Raw genomic sequence first — 25,015 nt, 5'->3', positions numbered from 1 at the left:
AGTCTGACCCCTCTGGGGCTACAAAGTTACCTATTAACCCAAGTACAGCCTTGGGTAAATATTTGCACTTATGTTAAGAAGCCAGCACCACTAGAACCTAAATCCTCTAAGGTAGTTTAATTTCACTTTAATCGGCATAGTTTTATTGACTTCCATGAGAATCTAGCCCTCTTATACTTTCATATCCAAGTTCCCTCAATTTGTTTCAAATGGGCCATTTCAAGGCAGTTTCCACCTACCACCTGGTGAAAATTGCTTCTCGCCCCCTGACGGCCCCCCCAGAACCCCTGCCCCATCCACCACCCCTGCTCTCTGTCCCCTGACCACTCCCGGAGCTCCCACCCCTAACTGCCCCCCACTGCCACATCCAACCCCCTCTCCTTCCTGACCACCCCCGGACCCTCTGCCCCCATTCAACACCCCTGTTCCCCGTCCTCTGACTGCCCTGACCCCTATCCACACCCCCGGCCCCTGCCCACCCACCGAACTCCCCTGCCCTCTATCCAACCCCCCACTCCAGCTCCCTGCCCCCCTTACCACGCTGCCTGGAGCACCGGTGGCTGGCGGCACAGCTGCACCAGGACAGGCAGCCGCGCCACCCGGCTGGAGCCAGTCATGCACCGCGCAGCACAGAGCACTGGGTCAGGCCAGGCTCTGCAGCTGCGCTGCCCCAGAAACTTGCAGCACGCCGCCCAGAGCATTGCGCCAGCGGTGCGGTGAGGCTGCCGGGGAGGGGGAACAGCAGGGGAGGGGCCAGGGGCTCAACTCCCGGGCCAGGAGCTCAGGGGCCAGGCAGAACAGTCCCGCAGGCCAGATGTGGCCCGCAGGCTGTAGTTTGCCCACCTCTGAACTAAACCCAACTCAGCTTAGGTTCTGAAATCTGATGAGATCACAACCCCAGGTGGTCATGGCTTCTGAAATTCAAGCATTCACAGAACACTGATTCTGAGGCCTCTAAGGTGTGTATCTTTGAGCCAAACTTTCATCCTTACTTTTTGCAGCATGACTGAGGCTCATAGCAAAACCTAGGGTACTAAGGCTGGGATTTCTATGCAAGTAAATGCCTAAATCCCATTCATTTCAGTGGAATAGGGTGCCTAACTCCCTTAAACCTCTTTGAAAATCCCAACCAGCATGTGCATTAAACTTCTAATAAAAACATGATCAGTAAAAATTATTGTCATTCTTTAACAAACATTCTATATATCATTTATCCTTATAATATAGTCCTTACAGGTATTTGTTAAATATTCACAAAATCTGGCAACAATATATACATACACACTGCTAGCTAATATTTGTACTTACATCTTCCACCGTTAACTGTTGGCAAAAAAAAAAAAAAACAATATGTTTAGCAATTAAATAATTAACTCATATATACAATCAAATGATCTATAATAAACATAAACAAGTTTCTATCTATCAGACAAAAATGCAGCATAAAAACACTTTCTAAGTTTATTTTGGCTTTTACGTTTTAACAGAGAGTGATCTTGTGCTCTTGAAGGTGAAGGACTGAAGCATTAGTTTAACGCTAGCATTAGAACTATGTTAATGATGAATTTAGTGCTCATGAAAATGAAAATTGACAACACAGGGTTGAGCACCACTTGTGAAAGTGAAGCCTGCAATAGCACCACATCATTCAGGCAACCCGAGCAGTACGCAATTCAATGCCTCAAGCTGAAATCACAATTGAGTACAGTTACTGGTATGAAGACTTTCAGCCACACTGCAGGAGCAGCCTATATTGGCTTGGGACTCACAGACACATTCGAAGACTTTAATGAGTGTGTATTACCATTACAGCGTAAAGAAAGAAGTACCTAAGAGTGACATTTGAATCAACAGAAGACTCTGTCTACACTGGGATCAGACCTATGCTTGCTACAGCTGTGTTTCTCACAACCAGAGCCATAAAACCAAAGATATAGCAAATCGTATATTTCTCTTTCCTGTTTGTGCTAATTAAAATGTAAGCTTATTTGTTGATTACCATATTTATAGTTTTAGAATCTATGAATGGTACATTGTATGACGTCACTTTCCCTCTCCCCTTTCCCACACAAAGAGAGGACTTTCTAGTTACAAATAAGAAACTTAGGCCCCAGTCTAGCAAAGTACTTAAACTTCTACTGGGCTGAGCGTATACAGGACTTTACAGAAGGTGCTAAACTCTTTGCGGAATTAAGCTCTTAATGCTTGAAAATTACGCAGTTGATTACATACTGTTATCACTGTATTCTGTGGTGGCACATGCCAATATTTAATCAGACATGAGAAGCAGTGGATTGCGGGGCGGGGAGAACTGCGTCTGGTACATTAGAAAGATTGATTGAGACTAAAATCTAGGTGACTTTTGTCGTCTTGAGGAAAGTTAAAAATAGAATGAAAGCACTCTTCTTAGCTTGTCTTCTCCTTCCAGCAAGTACCAAACATGACCGCACATCTGCAATCTGAAATCCATGCCAAAGGATGAAAGTCTGGCAGCACCTCAACTGATTGCTACACTGATGGAATTCATTTAATCTCTAGCTAAAACATGGCATGACTAATCTGGCCTGCTGCCTTGTCCTATTCAAAACCAACAGCCCAGCAAAGGGGTTGACCTGAACAGCTTCAAGCCTTCCTTCACATATCCGCATGTATGTATAAAGCCATTCTGGTTGGCAGCAAAAAGCCATTCTTTTATCCAGATTCTCAGCTGGTGTAAATCAGTGTAGCTTATTAAAGTTGATAGAGCTATTCCAATTTATAGGAGCAAAGGATCTGGCCCACTGCTACTGCAGTAAGTATTACTATATATCTATGGCAAAACTACTGTCTGTTACATTACTCATGTTACTATATAGCTAAACCTTTTGAAATTTGAAAGATTTCAACACAGTGTTGCATACCAAACTTATCAGCTCATATAATGAGCCATGGTTTGGCCAGTTTGTTACAATGGCCAGTTTGTTAACCCCTGGAAAATTGAGAACAAATGTTTGCATTCCCTAAGGGCAGAGCTGGGGTCAAAAGAACCAAAACCCCATTAACATACATCATCCTAGATGTTCAAAGCTTGTGATGCAAATGAAAGTAGGTTCACAGTTCAATGGTCAAAAGCAAAGAAAGAAAAGATAAATGTCACCTTTATTTTATTTTATTTTATTTTATTTTAAAAGCTATCACAGCACATGAAACCATTTTATCCACCACATAAATATAAGATTTTTATTACTGGTGTTCTTTATGTATGCTTCTTAAAGATATAGGACCAGATTCATCAGCATGTTCTAAATGTTTTGTACCATTCCACTGATCCAAAGCAGTGACCGACCGATTAAACTGGGTTTATGGCTGTATTACATCACTGGATGGTGCAAAGCCACATGGACCTGGCCACAATTTCTTTATCTTTAGCTAGAGGCCCACCTCTATTGGCGTGGAAATAAAGTACTCCTAGAGATGTCTAGAGCTGCTAGCTGTACAAAACCAATGATAATATGCCCTAATAAATTTGTTAGTCTCTATGGTGCCACAAGGACTCCTCGTTGTTTTTGCTGATACAGAATAACATGGCTACCACTCTGAAACCTAGCGCTACAAATTTCAGAGTGATAGCCATGTTAGTCTGTATCAGTAAAAACAACCACGAGTCCTTGTGGCACCTTAGAGACTAACAAATTTATTTGGGCATAAGCTTTTGTGGGCCACAGGGGTTTTAGCCCACGAAAGCTGATGCCCAAATAAATTTGTTAGTCTCTAGGACTCATTAGGACTCCTCGTTGTTTTAGCTCTACAAAGATACCCTTTGAGGGGGTGAGAGAACCTGGATTTGTGCAGGAAATGGCCCACCTTGATTATCGTGCACATTGTGAAGAGAGTTGTCACTTTGGATGGGCTATTACCAGCAGGAGAGTGAGTTTGTGTGTGGGGGGGTGGAGGGTGAGAAAACCTGGATTTGTGCTGGAAATGGCCCAACTTGATGATCACTTTAGATAAGCTATTACCAGCAGGACAGTGGGGTGGGAGGAGGTATTGTTTCATGATCTCTGTGTATATAATGTCTGCTGCAGTTTCCACGGTATGCATCCGATGAAGTGAGCTGTAGCTCATGAAAGCTCATGCTCAAATAAATTGGTTAGTCTCTAAGGTGCCACAAGTACTCCTTTTCTTTTTTTAAAGATACCCTTAACATCCATGGACCATATTAACTCACTGGGTTCTCTCGGCTTCCATGGATGGTCTGGCATTTGGCAGTGTCATAAATATAAAGGGAAGGGTAAACCCCTTGGAAATCCCTCCTGGCCAGGGGAAAGCTCCTCTCACCTGTAAAGGGTTAAGAAGCTAAAGGTAACCTCGCTGGCACCTGACCAAAATAACCAATGAGGAGACAAGATACTTTAAAAAGCTGGGAGGAGGGAGAGAAACAAAGAGTCTGTGTGTCTGTCTATATTCTGTCTTGGCCGGGGATAGACCAGGAATGGAGTCTTAGAACTTTTAGTAAGTAATCTAGCTAGGTACGTGTTAGATTATGATTTCTTTAAATGGCTGAGAAAAGAACTGTGCTGAATAGAATAACTATTTCTGTCTGTGTATCTTTTTTGTAACTTAAGGTTTTGCCTAGAGGGGTTCTCTATGTTTTGAATCTAATTACCCTGTGAGGTATCTACCATCCTGATTTTACAGGGGGGATTTCTTTATTTCTATTTACTTCTATTTTTATTAAAAGTCTTCTTGTAAGAAAACTGAATGCTTTTTCATTGTTCTCAGATCCAAGGGTTTGGGTCTGTGGTCACCTATGCAAATTGGTGAGGCTTTTTATCCAACATTTCCCAGGAAAGGGGGGGTGCAAGTGTTGGGAGGATTGTTCATTGTTCTTAAGGTCCAAGGGTCTGGGTCTGTAGTCACCTAGGCAAATTGGTGAGGCTTTTTACCAAACCTTGCCCAGGAAGTGGGGTGCAAGGTTTTGGGAAGTATTTTGGGGGGAAAGACGCGTCCAAACAGCTCTTCCCCAGTAACCAGTATTAGTTTGGTGGTGGTAGCGGCCAATCCAAGGACAAAGGGTGGAATATTGTGTACCTTGGGGAAGTTTTGACCTAAGCTGGTAAAGATAAGCTTAGGAGGTTTTTCATGCAGGTCCCCACATCTATACCCTAGAGTTCAGAGTGGGGGAGGAACCTTGACAGGCAGCTTACACACAATCTTCTCTCCTGTCAACCAGCACAATCCATATTGAGCATAGCTGAGCAGGAAAGAGGCAGTACCAGGCCAATATGTATTTGCTGATTCAGCAAATCTTCCACGCAGCCTCTGACAGCAAGGCTCCTGGAGAGACCCCAAAAGCATTTAAAGCTGCCCTCTTCCACCAAAAACCATAAAGAAGGCTCCCCTGTCTCCTGCTCAGCTCCAGAGTAAATCTTACTCCACAGCAGCTGCCTATGTCAATAGAAGGGCATTGTCATTTGTACCCTCTGTGCCTGTGTGGGCGTATCTGGCCCCATGTATGCAAGTTCTGGAGGGAAAATTCTATTATATTCAACATGCATCATTGTAAACTCCTCAAGGCAGAGATTATGGGCCAGATCTTCAACTGGCATATACCAGGGTAGCTTCATTGGCTTCAATATAGTTATACTGATTTACATCAGCTGAGGATCTGATTTCATGTCTGTCTTGTCCACCATCAAGTTCACTGTGGGTGCTTAAATAATAATCTAGATAATCACCTGGTGAAACCTCATCAGAAACTAGTACATGGGGAGGGTCTGTTATGAGAAAGGGGCTCAGCAACTTCACTCAGATTTTTCTCCTCATTCAAAATGAATGGACAGACTGGGGGTGCCTTCTACAAAGTGTATTTACTGACTCACCCTTTTCACTTCTGACACCCTCAGATTTGAGCTTCATTTAAGATAAAAGAAAGGTCTTTGTAACCCAAGGCTGCAGAGAAAAGCTTGAAGATGTGAACCATAAAGGTTCAAAAACAAGAAAGCAAATTTTTAAAATTTTTTTTAAAAATGTATTATTTTATATCTCTTGATTTTTAATCCAGTGTCAAGGATTTGTGATTTTTGAACACTTGGGGAAGGCAATGCTGCTTACAGAAAATGCCAGTATTTATAATGTACATGCAGCAACTGGAGTTGTACTTCATTAAAGACTGCAGGACTGGACCCCAAAAAAGGAAAGTATAGTTCTCTGCCTTGAAAACATCAGCCACATTAATTTACCTAGAAGATACTAATTAGCTACCCTTATTTTAAACCCAATACAAAACCTAAAATCTCCAAGGGCTTGATCCAAGCCCATTTAAGTCAGTGGGAGTCTTTCTGTTGATTTCAGAGGGCTTTGGACCAGTCCATAAGTAAGGTCATTACAAAGGTACATGGAATTATAAAAATGAAGATCAGCTCTTCCATATGCACTGCTAATGCACGTGGCTGCAGAATGATTAGCTTTCCAAACTACATAATCCTAATTAGCAGTATGTACAAACCAAAAGATACCATCTGATCAATTCCATACTGATTCCTACTGGTATTAGTTTGATTATGAACACTTGGAATAGTAACTATGTTTGTATGTCTTGCTGTGCTAATTACGTTACCAGGATACCAACTACCAAACAATGCCATGCAAAATTTAACCTATAAAGATGTTCCAGAGGTTTAACAAACATATCAAATGTTTCATTTGCCAGCTTTACCCAGTCATGGATAGAAAGCTAAATCAAAACTTTGGCATCTATACCCTATATTTTGACAATTTCATACTGAATGCGATACCAGCAGCAACATTTTAATACAGTTAATTATATCCTGCTTCAGAAAATGAGGAATTCCATACTCAGCCCCTGAAGCAAATTGTGAAAGAAATCAAGCTTTTTAGATGTGGAGCAATAAAGAACACTTAAAGAGTCTTATCTGGCATATTTATATGGCAGTATGAATGGACATCATGCATACAATTAAATTGCTTCCAAGCATACAGCAATATTTTGTGTATGCTATTTTTATAACAGGAGCTATGATGGCTTATTTCTAAAAATCAGGAAAACCTTGCTTCCGTGAGGATTAGTTCGGCCTGGCAGAGGCGATCCCATCTTCAGCTGCATTCTGAGAGCACCGAAAAATGGGATATTTCAACCATTGCTCAGCTGTTTTCAGAAGTCCTTATCAATATGTTTCCTCTACCGAAGAAATGGGAATTAATTCTCAGTGATCAATGGCTAAAAATCTAAGAACCAGATCAACATCCCACTCACAGTCTCTACATAACAGGAACTTTTTCTCAGTGGTTAGGTGTAGGAACTATTTCTCAGGTAATCCTAAATACAAAACTTCCAATAAGTAGAGAAAGCACGAATACTGGAATTTATGACAAGTATATTTCATATCAATTTATACAATATGTCATAACAAAAGTCTACACAGCATTAAGAAATTAATCAGATGAGAACTGAGCTCCCAATACCAGCTCCCAAAATCAAATTATTACAAATTCATCCAGTTACAAACACTACTTATAGACCAGTGCAGACCAGGAAGACATATTGTAATATCACGACTGTCTACTCTGAAAGAGGCACTGAAAAGGCTCAGGAAGGTAGGTCCAGAGAATGAATTGTCAAACTTTATGTAGCCCTTAGTGATTCTGAAATAATTAAGTCACAACATATAAATGAAAAATGGGATCCAGGATTCCAGAATACCACAGAGAATGGCAGACATCCTCCAAAATACCTATACACATACCGCCTCATTGTGCTTTGGAGAGAATTCCAGTGGAAAGATATCAAATGCTTCTTCTGCACTCTAGCAATTACTAACCTCTGCTGGATAAGATGTGGGCAAATTGGTCACCACACACACATCTTCTGGACCTGCCCACAGACCCACACATTCTGGTCACACACATGAAAGCTCACAGAAATTCTTTTGACATATATTTCAATCAAAACCTCAAACTATTATGTCCTGATGGACACACCTCCAAATGTCCATAACGACAAAGAGTGATACTTGTTCAGAATATTAAGAGCTACTGAAAGAGAATGCATCATTACACTATGGCTGACAAAACTAGAACCTACAACTGAGCTGTGCAGCATGGGGCACAGGTCACTTGCCGGTTTGAACTAGAGTAAATGGTGGATTCTCTGTAACTTGAAGTCTTTAAATCAAGATCTGAGGACTTCAGTAACTCAGCCAGAGGTTATGGGCCTATCACAGGTGTGAGCGGGTGAGGTTCTATGGTCTGTGATGTGCAGGAGGTCAGACTAGATGGTCCTTTCTGGCCTTAAAATCTATGAGTCTATGAAATACAAGAAATTAACGGGATGAAATAAATCCCAGATGGAATCTGAAAGTCCTCGGGACTGTCTGAAGATCACTGGGCTCTAGCCAGTATTCCACTTATAACATATAAGAGACAAGGACAAATGGTAACAGCCCAGAATTAAAACCACATTACCTCACCCAGACAGGACATGCCCATCCATCCACGCACATAATAATACCTGGGCAGAAAGATTCTTCCCCAACCTACTACACATCTACCTACACCATACACAAACCCTACACTATGACAGGTTTCAGAGTAACAGCCATGTTAGTCTGTATTTGCAAAAAGAAAAGGAGTACTTGTGGCACCTCAGAGACTAACCAATTTATTTGAGCATAAGCTTTCGGTCAGTCTCTAAGGTGCCACAAGTACTCCTTTTCTTTTTGCAAACCCTACACTATGAGTTTGTGTACTTCTCCCTCTCTATGCACCAGTATATAATGACATGCAATTTTCTTATGTTCCTGTAAATGCCTTTTTAAAATACACACAACAAAAAGATATTATAATACAAATAATGATAACAATAAACAGTCTCACAGCTTGCCATGAAATCCATGTCAAAAACTGATCAGTGGATAAGACAATTGAAGGTTGTTGCTGTTTAGAAAAAAATTTATTAGCTTTTAAGGACAAATATAATAATATGATCAGCAATGGCCTTAATACAGGACCACCTAGAAACTCTGGAGAATAGATGTCATTCCATATGAACACTTATCATCTTAATTTGCACTTCTCAGTAATGGCAAACTGGTTCTTTATTATTATAGTACATACTCTCATTCAAATAAGGGCTTGTGACTCTCTGTTTTCACAGTAACATGACGTTTAGTTCAGTATGTTCAAATCTCTGTCCTCCATAAAATATCTTTTCTTTTTCAATTGAGTATATTTTTCAGAATCAAATAAAGCTTAAAAGAAACTGTCATATATGGGAGTTGCAAATACTGCATGCAGTTCTTGTCACCTCATCTCAAAAATGATATATCATAATTTAAAAAGGTACAAAGAAAGGCAATAAAAATGATTAGGGGTATGGAACAGCTTCCATACGAGGAGAGATTAAAACTACGGGGACCGTTTAGCTAAGAAAAGAGATGACTAAGGGGGAAATGATAGAAGTTTATAAAAGCATAAATGGTGTGAAGAAAGTGAATTGGGAAGTGTTATTTATCCCTTCACATAAAAAAAGAACTAGGGGTCACCCAATGAAATTAATAGGCAGCAGGTTTAAAACAAACATAAGGAAACACTTCTTCGCATAACACACAGTCAACCTGTGGAATTAATTGCCTAAGGATGTTATGAAGGCCAAAAGTATAACTGGGTTAAAAAAAGAATTAGATATGTTCACGGAGTTTAGGTCCATCAGTGGCTATTAGCCAAGGTGATTAGGGATGCAACCCCATGCTCTGGGTGTCCCTAAGCCTCTATCAGAAGCTGAGATGGGATGACAGGGATGGGAATGGATCACTTGATTATTGCCTTGTTTGTTCATTACAAACAATTAGGCTTTATTCATAATAATCATTTGGTAACTATGTTGACCCACCTTCCCTCCAGATTAGACAGTTAAACACTTCATTTGAGATACACCTGTATTGTAGATCATTTTAACTACAAAAGGAACGTATTCCTTCAAAATGAATTCTGCTGCCAAAAGAACTGGAGGACAGAAAGAGAGGTGGGAAATATATTGCATCAAGGTTGTAGCTTGAGTCAGGGTAAAATGTTTTTACACTACAGTATTTTCCCCATCAGTACTGCACTAACAGGAATGAAGGTATACTTTGTCTGTGTTGGAATAAAAGCCCATAAGGGGCCTGCCACTGTAATTTACAGCAGCCCTGAGGCTGGCATACGATTTCCCCCAGGATGAGGGAGCCGCAGCTGGCTCCTTTGCATTCTCCTTCACCTCCACTACTGAGTCTAGCTAATACTGTGCATAGTTGAGAATCTGATGCCATAAAACTGTTCTTCACACTTCCCCCCCCCCCCCCAACTTCCCAGGAAAACCTCCAAGTGACTATTCTGAGGGTCTGCCTTGTTGCTAGGGAAATTAAGGGATTTTGAAAACTTGATTTTTGACAGGAAGCTAGCTTCAACCTTAAGCCCAGAGGAGCTACCACAATGCTGGGATATGGCAGATGTCCTGTTATTTATCTATCGGGATAAATGAGAAAATGGTGGGGGAGGAGAAGGAGAGTGCATGAATAGGAATCCTGACACACATAAAAACCTTTTTACCCCATCGTTTTCACCAAATTTTCATCAACAAAGTTCATCAATTGGAAAATTGGAAAATTTCGACCAGTTCTAGAGGTAGCCTTGTCACTGCAAGGATACAACATGTCATGTTTCTGGTCTATTTTAAAAAACTGACTTTAGTTCTAAAGAGAAAGCCCCATTAGCCACCCCCAATGAGCATGCTCCTGCTGACATAGCGCTGGGCACACTACTACTTATGCTGGCGTAATTTACGTCACTCAGGGGGGTGTTTTTTCACACCCATGAGCAACAAGTTTTGCTGACATAAGTGGTAGCGTAGACATGGCTCAAGGCTGACTGCAAAGAGTTACACAGGGGTCTCACAAAAGTGGGTGACTGGGCAACAAAATGGCAGGTGAAATTCAACACTGATAAGTGCAAAGTAATGAACATTAGAAAAAATAATCCTAACTACACATATATAATGATGTATTCTAAATTAGCTGTGACCACTCAAGAAAGAGATCTACGCGTCACCTTGGATAGTTCTCTCAAAACTTCCACTCAATACACAGCAGAGATCAAAAAGGCTAACAGAATGTTAGGAACTATTAGGAAAGGGATAGAAAATAAGACAGAAAATATCATAATTCCACTATATAAATCCAGGGTGCACCCACACTTTGAATACTGTGTCCACTTCTAGTCGCCCCATATCAAAAAGGATATAGTGGAACTGGAAAAGGTTAGGATGAAGACAACAAAGATGATCCAAAATATAGATCAGCTTCCATATGAGGAGAGACTAAAAAGATTAGGGCTGTTCAGTTTAGAAAAGGGACAACTGCAGGCGGGGGGAGATATCATAGAGGTCTATAAAATCATGACTGGTGTGGAAAAAATGAATAGAAAAGTGTTATTTTTCGTTTCCCACAATACTAAAACCTAGGATCACTCAATGAAATTAATAGGCAGCAGGTTTAATACAAAGTAAACAAGAGGAAGTGCATTAACCTGTGAGACTCATTACCATGGAATGCTGTGATGGCCAAAAGTAAAACTGGGTTCAAAAAAGAATTAAATAAATTCATGGAGGATACATCCTTGGCTATTAGCCAAGATGGTCTGGGATGCAACCCAATGCTCAGGAGCTACCCTAAACCGTTGACTGCCAGAAGCCAGGAAGAGAAGACAGGCTTGGAGCTCTCCAGCTGCCCTGTTCTGTACGCTTCCCCTGAAGCTTTGGTACTGCCCACTGTAGCAGGCAGGATACTGGCTACATGGACCACTGGTCAGACCCAGTATGGCCGCTCTTGCATTGCTTTTGTGTTGAGGGATGAGGGTGCCCTGAGCAGTTCCATCTTCTTTCTAAGAAGGCTTTGGAAGAGGTGGAACTGATGGGGAGGGCAGACGTTTCTCACCCTCCTCAGCACAACAAGAAGAGGCAAGGCAGTGTCCGTTGTCTTTAGAAAAAAAGCTTCCCTTACCCTGATGGTAGCCAGGAGCTGTTTGTGAAGCCACCAGTAAGCTCCTTCGTCAACATCTAGGACTAGGAAGCCCTGATCTGGAGGGTGCTCTAGTGGAATAAAATTAATTAATTAATTAAACACAATATAAAATAGCTTCCTCTTCTTTTTTCTTAAGCTCTCAGAAAACTGAAAAGGTAGGCTCTGATCAGTGCATTTGCAGGAGATGAGCCATAAATATCTTTCCTTACCAATTTTGTCCCTTTCCCTTATGCAAATATTGATTTTTTAAAATGAAACAAACTAGGAAGGTTTTATTTATGAAATTCTATTTAAATTAATGCCTTATCATACCAAAGCATCTTTGTGGAACAGCATCAAAAATTCCCACATAGTGCTAGGAATAAAAATGCATGGAAAACAGGGAGAATAAAAACAAAATATTGGTTTTAGGTCCCCTATCTCCTCCCAAAATGTATGGTTTATTTTTAATTTCATAACAATGAAGTGGTGTATTAGCAAAAAGTAAAACAGGACTTGTTTAATCAAAAAGCTATTTTACATAAATAAATCTAGAGATGAAAGTTCTTGGCAGTAACCCTTTGAAAGGAGATTTTCTGAAATGAAATGTTAATGCATTAAAAACAGCTGGTGCCATGTAGCTGCTCTTCCTATCCCTGGATGAACATTTACAGATGATTTGGTCTCATTTTATTTTTAGACTCCTATACTCAAATACATTAATTACACAGAATTATACAGCCAGCTATGCCCGCATTAAATAATCTGAATATTACAAACACAATTCAAAGTGCAAGTAAAATGCAAATTGAGATATGGACAGCCTATTAGAGCTGGTCGGGAAAACAAAACTTTTTGTCTGGAAGGTTTCTCGGGTCCATGATGGAATTTCTGGTCAAAACTAAAGAGAGACGAAGAGAATGAAACCAAATTCCAAAACCTTTAGTTTTGTTTGTTTGTTTTTTGCAAAGCAGAATTCTCATTTTTTGGAGAGCCCTACAGTCCCACACTGACCTCTAAGGCTTATATCAGAGACATGTGACTACTGGGTATAGGCATTTTAACATAACAAGGAAATGAAACAAACTCCAAGATGAATCAGTAAAGGCCTTTCCTCTCAAACCTGTAACAGAATGTAAAGAATAATTATATCAGTGAGGATATAGTGCTGCTTCACCAGTATCTATATCTATCTTCATCTCTAATGCACACAGCACCTTTGCTTATAGGCACTAGATGTCAAATCCTGGCCCCACTGAAGTCAGTGGGAGTTTTGCCATTGACTTCAATGAAGTCAGGATTTCACCCCAGATACAGGAGTAAGTATTACATCACACCAGAATATGCCCTAAAATGAACCCAATGCTCCTCCTTTTTTTGAGCTTCCTACTCACCTGGTTCCAGTCTTCAAAGGCTGTTAACTACTCCACTACTGGGAAAAGCCCTGCTTCAAGGGGGTGTAACTTGCACCAGCATTAAGAGTAGAGAAACTTGTAATCATCCCACTATCCAGTAGTAGTGTATTCCATGGCCAAGGGCCAACTACTCACTGGCTATGGCTACACTACAACGCTTGCAGCTGCACCACTGTAGTGCTGCTCTCTCATCAATTTAATTACTCCAGCCCCCACAAGCGGCTGGTAGCTGAGTCGGCAGGAGAAGCTCTACTACTGATATAGCACTGTCCACACCAGCGCTTAGGACGGTATAACTTATGTCACTCAGGGGGGTGGCTTATTCACACCTGTGAGCAAGTTATACTGACTTAAGCTGTAGTGTATACATAGCCTAAGAAGGGCACCTTTAGGCACCTTTTCAGTGATGTACAATGGGAATTGGGCATGCAATGCTTTCAATAATTAACAGGAGTCGTACATCACAGTGAAAATGTATTTACAGAGAAAATTTCAAATTACTTTCTCTGATTCAGCAATGCAAAGCTCACCCTTAAGATGTGGGAGCATTCTTCTTTGCTCCTTGCAGTGCCCCAATATAAATATGGCTTCATATAGATGCTTAACTGATTTGAAAAACAATCATTTCAGCTCACATTACTCTGCACCATTGTGTTGTGTGTGCGAGATGGACGTTAAGACAAGTGCACCAGTGCGTAAATGCACAAACCTTTTACCCTTTAAGAAGAATTTTACATTCTGACTTGGATCGCAACTGAGAATCAGTATGATGGCTTCACTTTAGTTTCCATTTGTCCACCTTAACAAACCACAAACAAGTCACCTAATTTCAGCCAGATTCACAAACTTTGCTCAGAAGAGACCCTGCACTGGAATAATAAAGATATTGCAGGTCAGGAACAGACTTCATTGACAAATGGTGTGGGAAAGCTTGCACAGTCCATGTTTGCACTGCGGCAACTTCTTTCTTGTGCAAAGTTACTGAGAGTTATATGTGCACCTCAGGGACACAATATAAGCCCTCGGCATAGGTCAAGTCAGTATTTAATTTAATTTTTTTTTTATCTTAAAAAATGCTTCTCTCTTCCTTTTGCTGTGACGGGGTGGACTAAGCCCAGGGACCCTCAGGGTCCTGCCACACCCACCCCAGGAAAGGAGCTGTAGAGCTAAGTCCTCTGAGTGGCCTAGAGAGACTGTGAAGGCCTAGCCAATCAGAGGGTTGCAGGCTAGTATAAAAGGAGCTGCAGTACAGCCCAGAGTCAGTTCCTTGCTAGAGCCAGAGAAGTTCAGCTGGGGCTCCTGGCTGGCTAAAGGGAACTGCAGCACCATGGACAGCTCAGTGCTGGCAGTGACCAGGGGAGCAAGAAGGAGCTCCTGGCAGGCTGCTGGAACTTAATTCAAGACTTCAGCCCTATGGAAAGGGTGACACATTGGTGAAGACTGGGGCTGCAGGGAAGTGGTCCAGGGAACTGAAGTAGTTTCATTAAAGGGACATGGCAGCATGTGGCTGCTATTCTTAGGGTCCCAGGCCAGGACCTGGAGTAGTGGGTGGGCCCAGGTCCCCCCCCCCACATAGGACACTGGGAAAGTGGCCTACAATCGGACAGCAATAAACCTCCAGAAGAGGAACTGAACAGTTAAGAGGCCCAGCTGGAGAGCTGGGGCCTGAAGAGACCAAGAGGGTGAAACCATTGCCTCCCTGGTGATATGGGCCAGGACTGTTTAAAGACTGCAGACACATCCAACCAGAAAGGGGGCTCATAAGAGGTGGGTGCCACTCCGTTACATTAAGACTAAACAAATAACAGGGAAAACGAACTAACTGACTATACAGGGAGATAGTGAAAATACTTTCCTATAAATGACTGCTCAATGTGCAATGTAAGTAAACTGAAACAATATTCCATGCATAGTACTCCTAGATGTTACTTGTAGTAATAATAGGTAAAAGACTCACATATTTTTCACATACAACATTTAAAATAGTTTTTTAGCAAACAGAATGTGTCACATTTTACATTCTTTGGATAATGAAAAAATATCACAGCATCACACCAAATGTCTATCGGGTGCAAATCCTGCTCAACTTTGAGGATCTCCCATTATTAAGTGTCTGTTACCCCAGGTTACATACATTAAACCCCTATTTGCACTGCAAAGAGGGCTTTATACTTCTGGAAGGATAGTTCTTGGGATTGATGCTCTTCATCAGCCAGGAGGTGTTAAAAAGAAACATCGCTGAGGTATGGAAATAACTATTTTTTTTATATCCGAATGCCATGGACTTTCATCCCACAGGAGCATACCATTGCAGAACACACTAGGTTCTGCACAATACTGGAAGTGGTAAAGACTGAATATCCTGCCCCACTTGATACTATATTGTCACTGTTCAAAAGGTACAGATGAGCTTGGAGGCTATGGTTGGGGCTGGCTGAAAATTTTCCATCAAGCTATCTTTGGATAGATAGTTGGATTTTTGACTACATTACATTTTTTAAAATAAACTGTTTGCTTTCACATAATATTTCAAGTATTCTAAAATTTGTCAGCCAGAACATGGAAAACTTTGATTTTTTTTCAACAAAAACTTTTTTCATTTTCATCAAAATTTTCCACAGCAAAGAGCTTCATTTTCTAATCAGATCTAATGATGATAGCAATAAAATGTTTGCACTTTATTGCTAGACCTGCCAGCTGTCAGAGCTGAAAGGAAGACAACCAGTTCATCACAGTCAAGAATTAAAATGTGGAAAGTGTGGATGGGGCTAACGGTAACCTCAGTAGCATCTTCATAACGTTGAAGAACTTGGTTTTGATCATTTCTGAACATGAGATACCAAAACACAAACCAAAATTTTCAATAAGAAATGGAGAGATGACACTAGTATTAATGTTGGATTTTTTTTAAATAGTTGAGTCTCATTACCTCATTATTGACTTCTGCAGGCTTTTTCTTTGCATCTCCTATGTCCAAATAGCTGGGGGAAGAGAAAAGAATAGTATAGGTTACTTATAGCAGCATTTAATCTCAACAAAAAATATTTTTTCTTATATTTAATTAAATTAGCATGAGTAAAATAAGACGTAGGGAGTTTTCACTTATATAATTATAACCAAAGTGTTATACTGAAACAAACTGACTACTTGCAGCACTGAGAAGCATAAAGTGCCCTTAATTCAGGTTTCTAATAAAAAACTTTACCAGATGCCTACAAGTCAGAGACCGATACAAAAGACAGAGGAGGAGTCACCAGCTAGAGTCGGGGGCCCAGCCCTGGTAAAAAGCACAGCCCCTCACTAATCCAGGTCTTAGGAAGAGGCTAAGATACTATTGTGATGAGGATCAGCAAATAGATTAGATGTATAGGTGTTGTGCTAGGATTCCTGTCATGGTGCTAACTCTGGCCCCTGCTCAAGCACTCCATCTTTCTGATCAGCCTCTAGTAGTAGCTGTATGATAAATCTGAAACCTTCCTCCATTCCCCTTTAACTAATCATTTTCAAAATCACTTAAGTTACTTAGGAACCAAAATCCCATTTTCAAAAGCACTTAAATCACTTAGGAGTGTAAGCCCCTTTGACTTTCAATGGTTAGGCACTGTGGAAAATTTTATCTATTGGCTCATGCATTCATGTGACAGAACCAGCTTCCCTTCACAGCTTTTCACTTGTAAGAACAACATGCCTCCATTCACACAGTCTACAGTACATTAAAACTAGGGCTGTCAAGTGATTAAAAAAATTAATAGCGATTAATTGCGCTGTTCAACAATAGAATACCATTTATTTTAAATATTTTTGGATGTTTATTATATTTTCAAATATATTAATTTCAATTACAATACAGAATACAAACTGTAGAGTGCTCTCTTTATATATATTTTTGATTACAAATATTTGCACTGTAAAAAACAAAAAATATATCTTTCAATTCACCGCATACAAGTACTGTAATGCAATCTCTTTATCATGAAAGTTGAACTTACAAATGTAGAATTATGTACAAAAAAGCTGCATTCAAAAATAAAACAATGTAAAACTTTAGAGCCTACAAGTCCACTCAGTCCTACTTCTTGGCCAGCCAATCACTCAGTCAAAACAAGATTGGTTACAATTTGCAGGAGATAATGCTGCCCGGTTCTTGTTTACAATCTCACCTGAAAGTGAGAATAGGCATTCGCATGGCACTGTTGTAGCTGGCATTGCAAGATATTTACATCCCACATGCACTAAAGATTCATATGTCCCTTCATGCTTCAACCACCATTCCAGAGGACATGCGTCCATGCTGATGATGGGTTCTGCCTGATAATGATCCAAAGCAGTGCGGACTGATGCATGTTCATTTTCATCATCTGAGTCAGATGCCACCAGCAGAAGGTTGATTTTTTGGTTGGTTTTTTTTTGGTGGTTTGGGTTCTGTAGAGTCCGCATCAGAGTGTTGCTCTTTTAAGACTTCTAAAAGAATGCTCCACACCTCATCCCTCTCAGATTTTGGACGGAACTTCAGATTCTTAAACCTTGGGTCGAGTGCTGTAGCTATTTTTAGAAATCTCACATAGGTACCTTCTTTGCATTTTGTCAAATCTGCTGTGAAAGTGTTCTTAAAACGAACATGTGCTGGGTCATCACCCGAGACTGCTATAACATGAAATATATGGCAGAATGTGAGTAAAACAGAGCAGGAGACATACAATTCTCCCCCCAAGGAGTACAGTCACAAATTTAATTGATGCATTATTTTTTTAGCGAGCATCATCAGCATGGAAGCATGTCCTCTGGAATGGTGGCCGAATCATGGAAGGGGCATACGAATGTTTAGCATATCTGGCAAGTAAATACCTTGCAACATCGGCTACAAAACTGCCATGTGAATGCCTGTTCTCACTTCCAGGTGACACTGTAAATAAGAAGCAAGCAGCATTATCTCCAGTCAACGTAAACAAACTTGTTTGTCTTAGCGGCTGGCAGAATAAGAAGTGGGACTGAGTGAACTTGTAGGCTCAAGTTTTACACTGTTTTGTTTTTGAGTGCAGTTATGTAACCAAAAAAAATCTGCATTTGTAAGTTACGCTTTCACGATAAAGAGATTGCACTTCAGTACTTGTATGAGGTGAATCGAAAAATACTATTTCTTTTGTTTATCATTTTTACAGTGCACATATTTGTAATCAAAACTAATAATATAAAGTGAGCACTGTGCACTTTGTATTCTGTGTTGTAATTGAAATCAATATTGAAAATGTAGAAAAACATCCAAAAATACTTACTAAATTTCAATTGGTATTCTATCGTTAAAAGTGAGATTAATCATGATTATTTTTTTAATTGCGATTAATTTTTTTGAGTTAATCACATACGTTAGCTGCCATTATTGACAGCCCAAATTAAAACCTATATTCCCACCCAAAAAAACTTTGATAAGGTGATGTTTGGACTGAAGTACACATTGGTTGTTTGACTGCATATTGCCTTTCAAGAAAATTAGAGTTAAAAAAAACAAACCCTCATGCTTAGGAACTTGGGGTTGGACCCCTTGAACAAAGCACCCAAACTAACTTAACTCTGCCCTCATAGTTATACACTGAAAAACTAAGAAAAATATAGGTCTCCCATGTGTGCCAGGCACCAGGAGCTGAGAATGCACAGAGATTTTGGCTGGAACTCTGTGCAGGAACTTGCAATGGTGCATGTGCTGGAGCCCAGGATGCTGCAGTGGGTAGTTGTATCTCAACACAGTGCTTCATTTTGGCACTTCCTGCAGAAGTTAAAGATGAACTGGCAGATGGCTGGAGTTCAAGTGTCTCCTTTAAGCTGTCTTTGCCAGGAGCATCAGATTCATTGGCAGCTGGTCAGTGCTCAATACAGGGTTTTCCCCGTTAGCACTTTCAGTTGGAAGCCACACACGTATCAGCAGGCAATCAGCACTCAGTGCAGGGTCTGCCCAGTGGCATTTTCTGCTGGGAGTTCCACGTGCATCTGCAAGTGAGCTGAGTTCAGTACAGGGTCTCCCCAACAGATTTTCTTGAAAGCAGTCACAAATGTATTGGTAGATGAGCAGAGTTTGATACACATCTCCCATTGGCACTGGAAATAATGGTGCCAAAGCACTAAGGCTCTAGAGGATTGAACTGAAGTATTCAGAGTGCTGGAGTATCAAGATACAACAAGGCTTCAAGGCAACACATCCAACACCAAGGCAAAGCACTGAAACACCAGAGATGAAAATGCAGAGATTCTGCAAGATAAGGGTCAGGTTCCAAAGTAAAGTGCCCAAGCCTCAAAATAAACTACTGAGGCTTCTCCAGGTATAAAGATGCCAGGGCTTACTGAGTGGGGTGGCAACCTAAAACTTACAAGGCTAAAAAGGACAAAGCTGTCAGAAGGAATAGATACCTCACAAGAAAAAGTGTCAAAGGCCGAGAACAAATCGCCAAAGCACTAAAGGCTTGTCCACATGGCAAGGTAGTGCACAGAATCCATAGCGCACTCATCAGCCATGCACTAAGTTGCTGTGTAACTCCTGCTACCGCACTACAGAACTTTTAGTGGGTGCACACTGTGATGGGTCGGGTCACAGACACCCCCTTGGGACTTGCCACCTGATGTGCTGAGACTACTTCTAAGCCCGTTTTCCCTGGCAGCTTGGGACTTCAGTGCCCTGCCTGGTTCGAGCCAGACACGCTAGCCTGCTACAAACACAGACCCAGGTCTGAACTACGTCCCACAAACTGCAGGCTTAACTGAAAACAACTTGAGAAGTGTTCCTGTCTCCAACACCCAGCTCCCAATGGGGTCCAAACCCCAAATAAATCCATTTTACCCGGTATAAAGCTTATACAGGATAAACTCATAAATTGTTCACCCCCATAACACTGATAGTGAGATATGCATAGCTGTTTGCCCCCCCTCCCCCAGGTATTAATACATACTCTGGGTTAATTAATAAGCAAAAAGTGATTTTATTAAATACAAAAAGTAGGATTTAAGTGGTTCCAAGTAACAACAGACAGAACAAAGTGAATTACCAAGCAAAATAAAATAAAACACGCAAGTCTAAGCCTAATACAGTAAGAAAACTGAATACCAACAAAATCTCACCCTCAGAGATGTTTCTATAAGCTTCTATCACTGCCTGATGCCTTCCTAGTCTGGACACAATTCTTTCCCCTAGTACAGCCCTTGTTCCAGCTCAGGTGGTAGCTAGGGGATTTCTCATGACTGCAGCCCCCTTTGTTCTACTCCACCCCCTTATATATCTGTTGCACAGGGCGGGAATCCTTTGTCCCTCTCTGGGTTCCCACTCCTCCTTCTAAATGGAAAAGCACCAGGTTAAAGATGGATTTCAGTACCAGGTGACATGGTCACATGTCCTGTGAGTCCCCCCAACCCTTCATTCCTCCCAGCCTGACTCACAGGAAGGCCTGCAAGCAAACAGAGCCATCCACAGTCAATTGTCCTGGTTGATGGGAGCCATCAAGATTCCAAACCACCATTAATGGCCCACATTTTGCATAATTACAATAGGCCCTCAGAGTTATACTTCATATTTCTAGTTTCAGATACAAGAATGATACATACATACAAATAGGATGACCACACTCCATAGATTATAAGCTTTGTAATGATACCTTACCGCACATACCCGCTTCATACAAGAGATCTTTTGCACGAAGCATATTCCAGTTACATTATATTCACACTCATTAGGATATTTTCATAAAATCATATAGAATGCAACGTCACACATGCATCTAATTAGTGTGCAGTAGGCTACAGCGCTATGGCTTTACACCCCAGCTTGCCACTCACTATTAGTCTCTGTGTGGACAAGCCATAAGATCAAGCTCTATACATACGTACACACACAGCATACATTCATTTAGCACAGTTGAAAATGACTACACAAGCTGGAAGGCAGTAGAGGATCAGGTCTGGTATGTTTAGAAAAGCAATTTTATATAATTGGCAACTTTTCCTCTTCTTGGACAGTGGCTTTACAGTAGAGTGGGATTTTTCAGAAGTGCTCAGCAATGGCCTAATCCTGCTTTCAATGAAGATAGTGGTAAAATTCCCATTGACGTCACCAGGAGCAAGATTAGGCCAATGCTGAGTGCTTTTGAAAATCCCAATCTATATCTATTGCACCATTTTAAAAAAGAATGTATATTGTCAGAAGAGACAGACATGAAGATGGCATACTAATGCGGGAATTCTGCATTACTGCGTGTGCGCAGAATTCATGTCTCCCACAGATTTCTTTGCTTCCCCACAGAAAAATTACTTCCAACGGGGAAGCAAAAGGAAGCTGCAAAAGTGGTCATGCTCCCCTCCCCAGCAGCATGGGCGTGTTGTTTTGCGCACTCAGAGGAGCCGTCAGAGAGGTAGATCACCACAGGGGATGCCCAGACCAGTGGCTCCTACCCTGTGTCAGGCTCAGCTCTAGTCCCAGCTGGGCTGGGGGTGGAGGACAGGACTGCCTCTTCTCCTGCAAGAAGTGACCTGGTCCAGGTCAGATCCACCCTTGGAAACCTCCCCCAGCTGCAAGAAGCACTGCACATATGCCCAGCTTTCTGGCCCCATCGCTCCTCAGCTGTGGGAGGAGGGAGTCTCTGTACAGGGAGCTGCCCCTCCCTCTGCCCAACCCCCATTCAGACCCCCCCTCCCATACCCAAACCCCAGTCCCGAGCCTCACCCCCCTCCACACCCAGAACCACCCCACTGAGTCCCCCACACCTGAACCTCCGCTTGCTGAGCCTTACCCCCTGCATCTGGAGCCCTCCCTGCACTCAGACCCCTTCCCACCACCAAACCCCCACCCCTCATCCAGACATCCACCCCTCCACCCAGGCTACCCTCACTGAGCCCCTTACGCTCAAACCCAAACTTCAATGAGCCCCACACACCCCTGCACCTGGACCACCCTGGCAAACCACCTAGACCTCCACCCTACCAAGCCCCATTCCCCCAGCACCTTGACTTCCCCTGCAGAGCTCCATTCCCCCCACACCCAGAACCCCCCAACACACCCCTGTGCATCCAGATCCTCCCCACTGAGCTGCCTTGCACTCAGATTGTCCACCCAGAACCCTCTCCCCCCACACCTGGATCTCCCCACACTAAGCTCCTCCACACTTGGATTCTGCTGGCTGCCCATACCTGCTGTGCCTTGCATGGAGGGACAGGGCCCTGGGGTATTTCTGGGGCAGGCCTGGCTCCAGCACTGTGTCAGGGTCAGGTGCAGCCTCACCACCGAGTCAATGTCCAGAGGTGGAGGGCTGCAGGGCGATCTCCCATCTCCGTTCAGCTAGTGGCCTGTGCTCCCCACTGCCATGCTGGAGCCTTCACATTTGTTTATTGACAAATAAAATTTGCCAAATTTTAAAATATTGTGTGCAGAAATTTTATTTGTTTTGGTGCAGAATTCCGTCAGGAGTAAGTTATGGGGTCTAAACAGGGTTTGGGGGTTTGAAGTTCAAGTTCTAAAGATGGGAAATAGCCACTTAACCTTAAATATATAATTCTGCAATTATTGAAAGCACAATTCCTTTCTCGGTCCCGGTTGTTCACGTGCTCCCCCACCCCCACAGATTTCTGCTAGGATTCACACCAGAATGTCAGAACCATCTAGTGAGGGCTGCTTCCCTCATTCCCTTTGCCGTGCCCATAAGGTGACCAGGTGCTCCAATTTTATAGCGACAGTTCTGATACTCAAGGGGATATCTTATGTAGGCTCCTATTACCCCCATTCCAATATTTCACACTTGCTATCCGGTCACCCTACTTGCCCAGGAGCTGCCCCGGCCCATGTCTTTGCAGAACTCATCCCTTCCCTGCTCCTCCCCACTGCAACTGGCAGCAGTTCCTGTCCCTTCCCACTCGCTCAGCACCAAAGGCAGCTAACACCTCCAGACTGCTGCTGGCTACCGATATAAGCCAGCCGCTTCCTGCACCCTGGCTGCAGCGCAGGCAGGAGGGAGTGAAGGAGGCATTGTGTATTGTGGGGCCCTCAGGAACCTGCAGGGGTGGTTGGGATCTGGCAGAGGGGAGGAGGAGGAGGTGACACCAAACCCCAGCCCAGGGAGAGAGCGGTGGGGGGTGTCCAGTGCAGCCTGGCTCCTTCCCTTCCCTGCCAGTGCCCAGTGATGCCATCCTGGGCTGGAGGTGACTCCTGCCATGACCTGCCCTTCCACACAGACAGCAGCAGCAGCCTGGTAGATTGGCTTCCTGCACATGCCTCTAGCTGCAGGAGCTGAGGGGCACAGACAGGCCACAGGGGCTCAGCCCACTCCAGACAGCCTGAGCTACCTGCTGAAGGTGGGGGAGGGATACACTGAAGGCGGCGCAGTGAGTGACTGTAAGGCCATGCGGCTTGCGCCCCCACCCTCACCCCCCATGTCATCTCTTCTGACAGGGTTCACACAGAACCTTTAAATTGTGGGGGGCTCCCCAACTATCAACAGTTATGTGTAGCCTCTGTTAAAAGGCCCAAGAGTACGGAACTCACTGTCAGAAGAAATAGAACAAGCACTAACCCTAAGCCCACCACTTCGCCAAGGCTTTCCCACAACATTCTCACAACCATTCGTTAACAAAAAAACAACAACGCTAAGCATGCTTTTTGGTGGCAGGGCAGGGTAGGGCAAGGAGAGAGCAAAAACACTGTCATCTTTTAAATAACAGGAGATACTCAGCTACTATGGTTATATAGAGAGCCATGTACCTACCTGGAATGAACAGAATATTTTAAACATTTAAAAAACCAATCAAGAAACAAAATTGTTTGGAAGGTCTAATCTGCAAGGCTCATCCAACTTTATCATACACACTTCTGCACTGTATTCTTCCAGTGCGGCTTCCCCAAATATTACTGAGCACCAAATGTTCCTCCCAAATGCAGGCAGTTACCATGCAGTGAAAATAATACATTATGCTGCAAGGATGGTGTATCTCTTGTTGTTACGGACTGTTTCTTTTATTTTTGTAAAGTGCCAAGCAGAGATACTAGAATGCTAATTCTATGTTAAGCCTTAAAGAGGGAACCCTCTCCCCACTACACAAAGCTGCATTAAATTTCCTCTGTCAAATTTACTTAGATTTTAAACTCTTTGGGGCAGGGACAGTCTTTCTGTTCTGTATTTGTACAATGCCTGGCACAGTAGTAGCCTAGTCCATAACTGGGGCTCCACGGTGCTGCCACAATACAAATAATAAAGGTTCAATGCGAATGTTTTATTACATTTTGTAATTATTTTTTTCATTCACCACTCACTTGAGTTTCTTGAAGGCCTCCCTGCCACCAGCCACGTAGTGCTCTCCGCTCTGGAGCTCCTCCAGCTGACGGACGCGATGTCCGCCCCGGGGGGTGTAGATGCTACGCACAGCCCCAAAAGGCGCCTTCACCCCACCTGTCACCTCTTTCAGGAAGACCTCGAAGTTGGACACCTTCTTCTCATGGACGACTACCCGGTGCCCCGGGAAGAATGGGTCACCGTTGCGATATACCAGCACACTCTTCACCATCGGCTGTGACAGGCAGGTCGGCTTCGCGGTGGGGCTACTCAT

The 25,015-nt window shown here is 42.6% G+C and overlaps 1 protein-coding gene across 1 annotated transcript in view; it reads right to left on the bottom strand.

Moving 5' to 3' along the window:
* DCDC2 (doublecortin domain containing 2) overlaps positions 1 to 25,015 on the bottom strand; it is a 130,388-nt gene extending 105,373 nt beyond the window's left edge. The window contains exons 1-3 of the mRNA XM_077809096.1: positions 24,723 to 25,015; positions 16,377 to 16,428; positions 1,309 to 1,323 (exon numbers count right to left, since the gene is read on the bottom strand). Of these exons, the coding sequence (XP_077665222.1) occupies positions 1,309 to 1,323; positions 16,377 to 16,428; positions 24,723 to 25,015 (360 nt within the window). The remainder of the gene's footprint in view (positions 1 to 1,308; positions 1,324 to 16,376; positions 16,429 to 24,722) is intronic.

Source organism: Eretmochelys imbricata, chromosome 2 (genome assembly GCF_965152235.1).
Source record: "Eretmochelys imbricata isolate rEreImb1 chromosome 2, rEreImb1.hap1, whole genome shotgun sequence".
NCBI classification, from domain to species: domain Eukaryota; kingdom Metazoa; phylum Chordata; order Testudines; family Cheloniidae; genus Eretmochelys; species Eretmochelys imbricata.
Note: the sequence above shows the minus strand (reverse complement) of the source record. Positions and strands in the feature narration are given on the sequence as shown.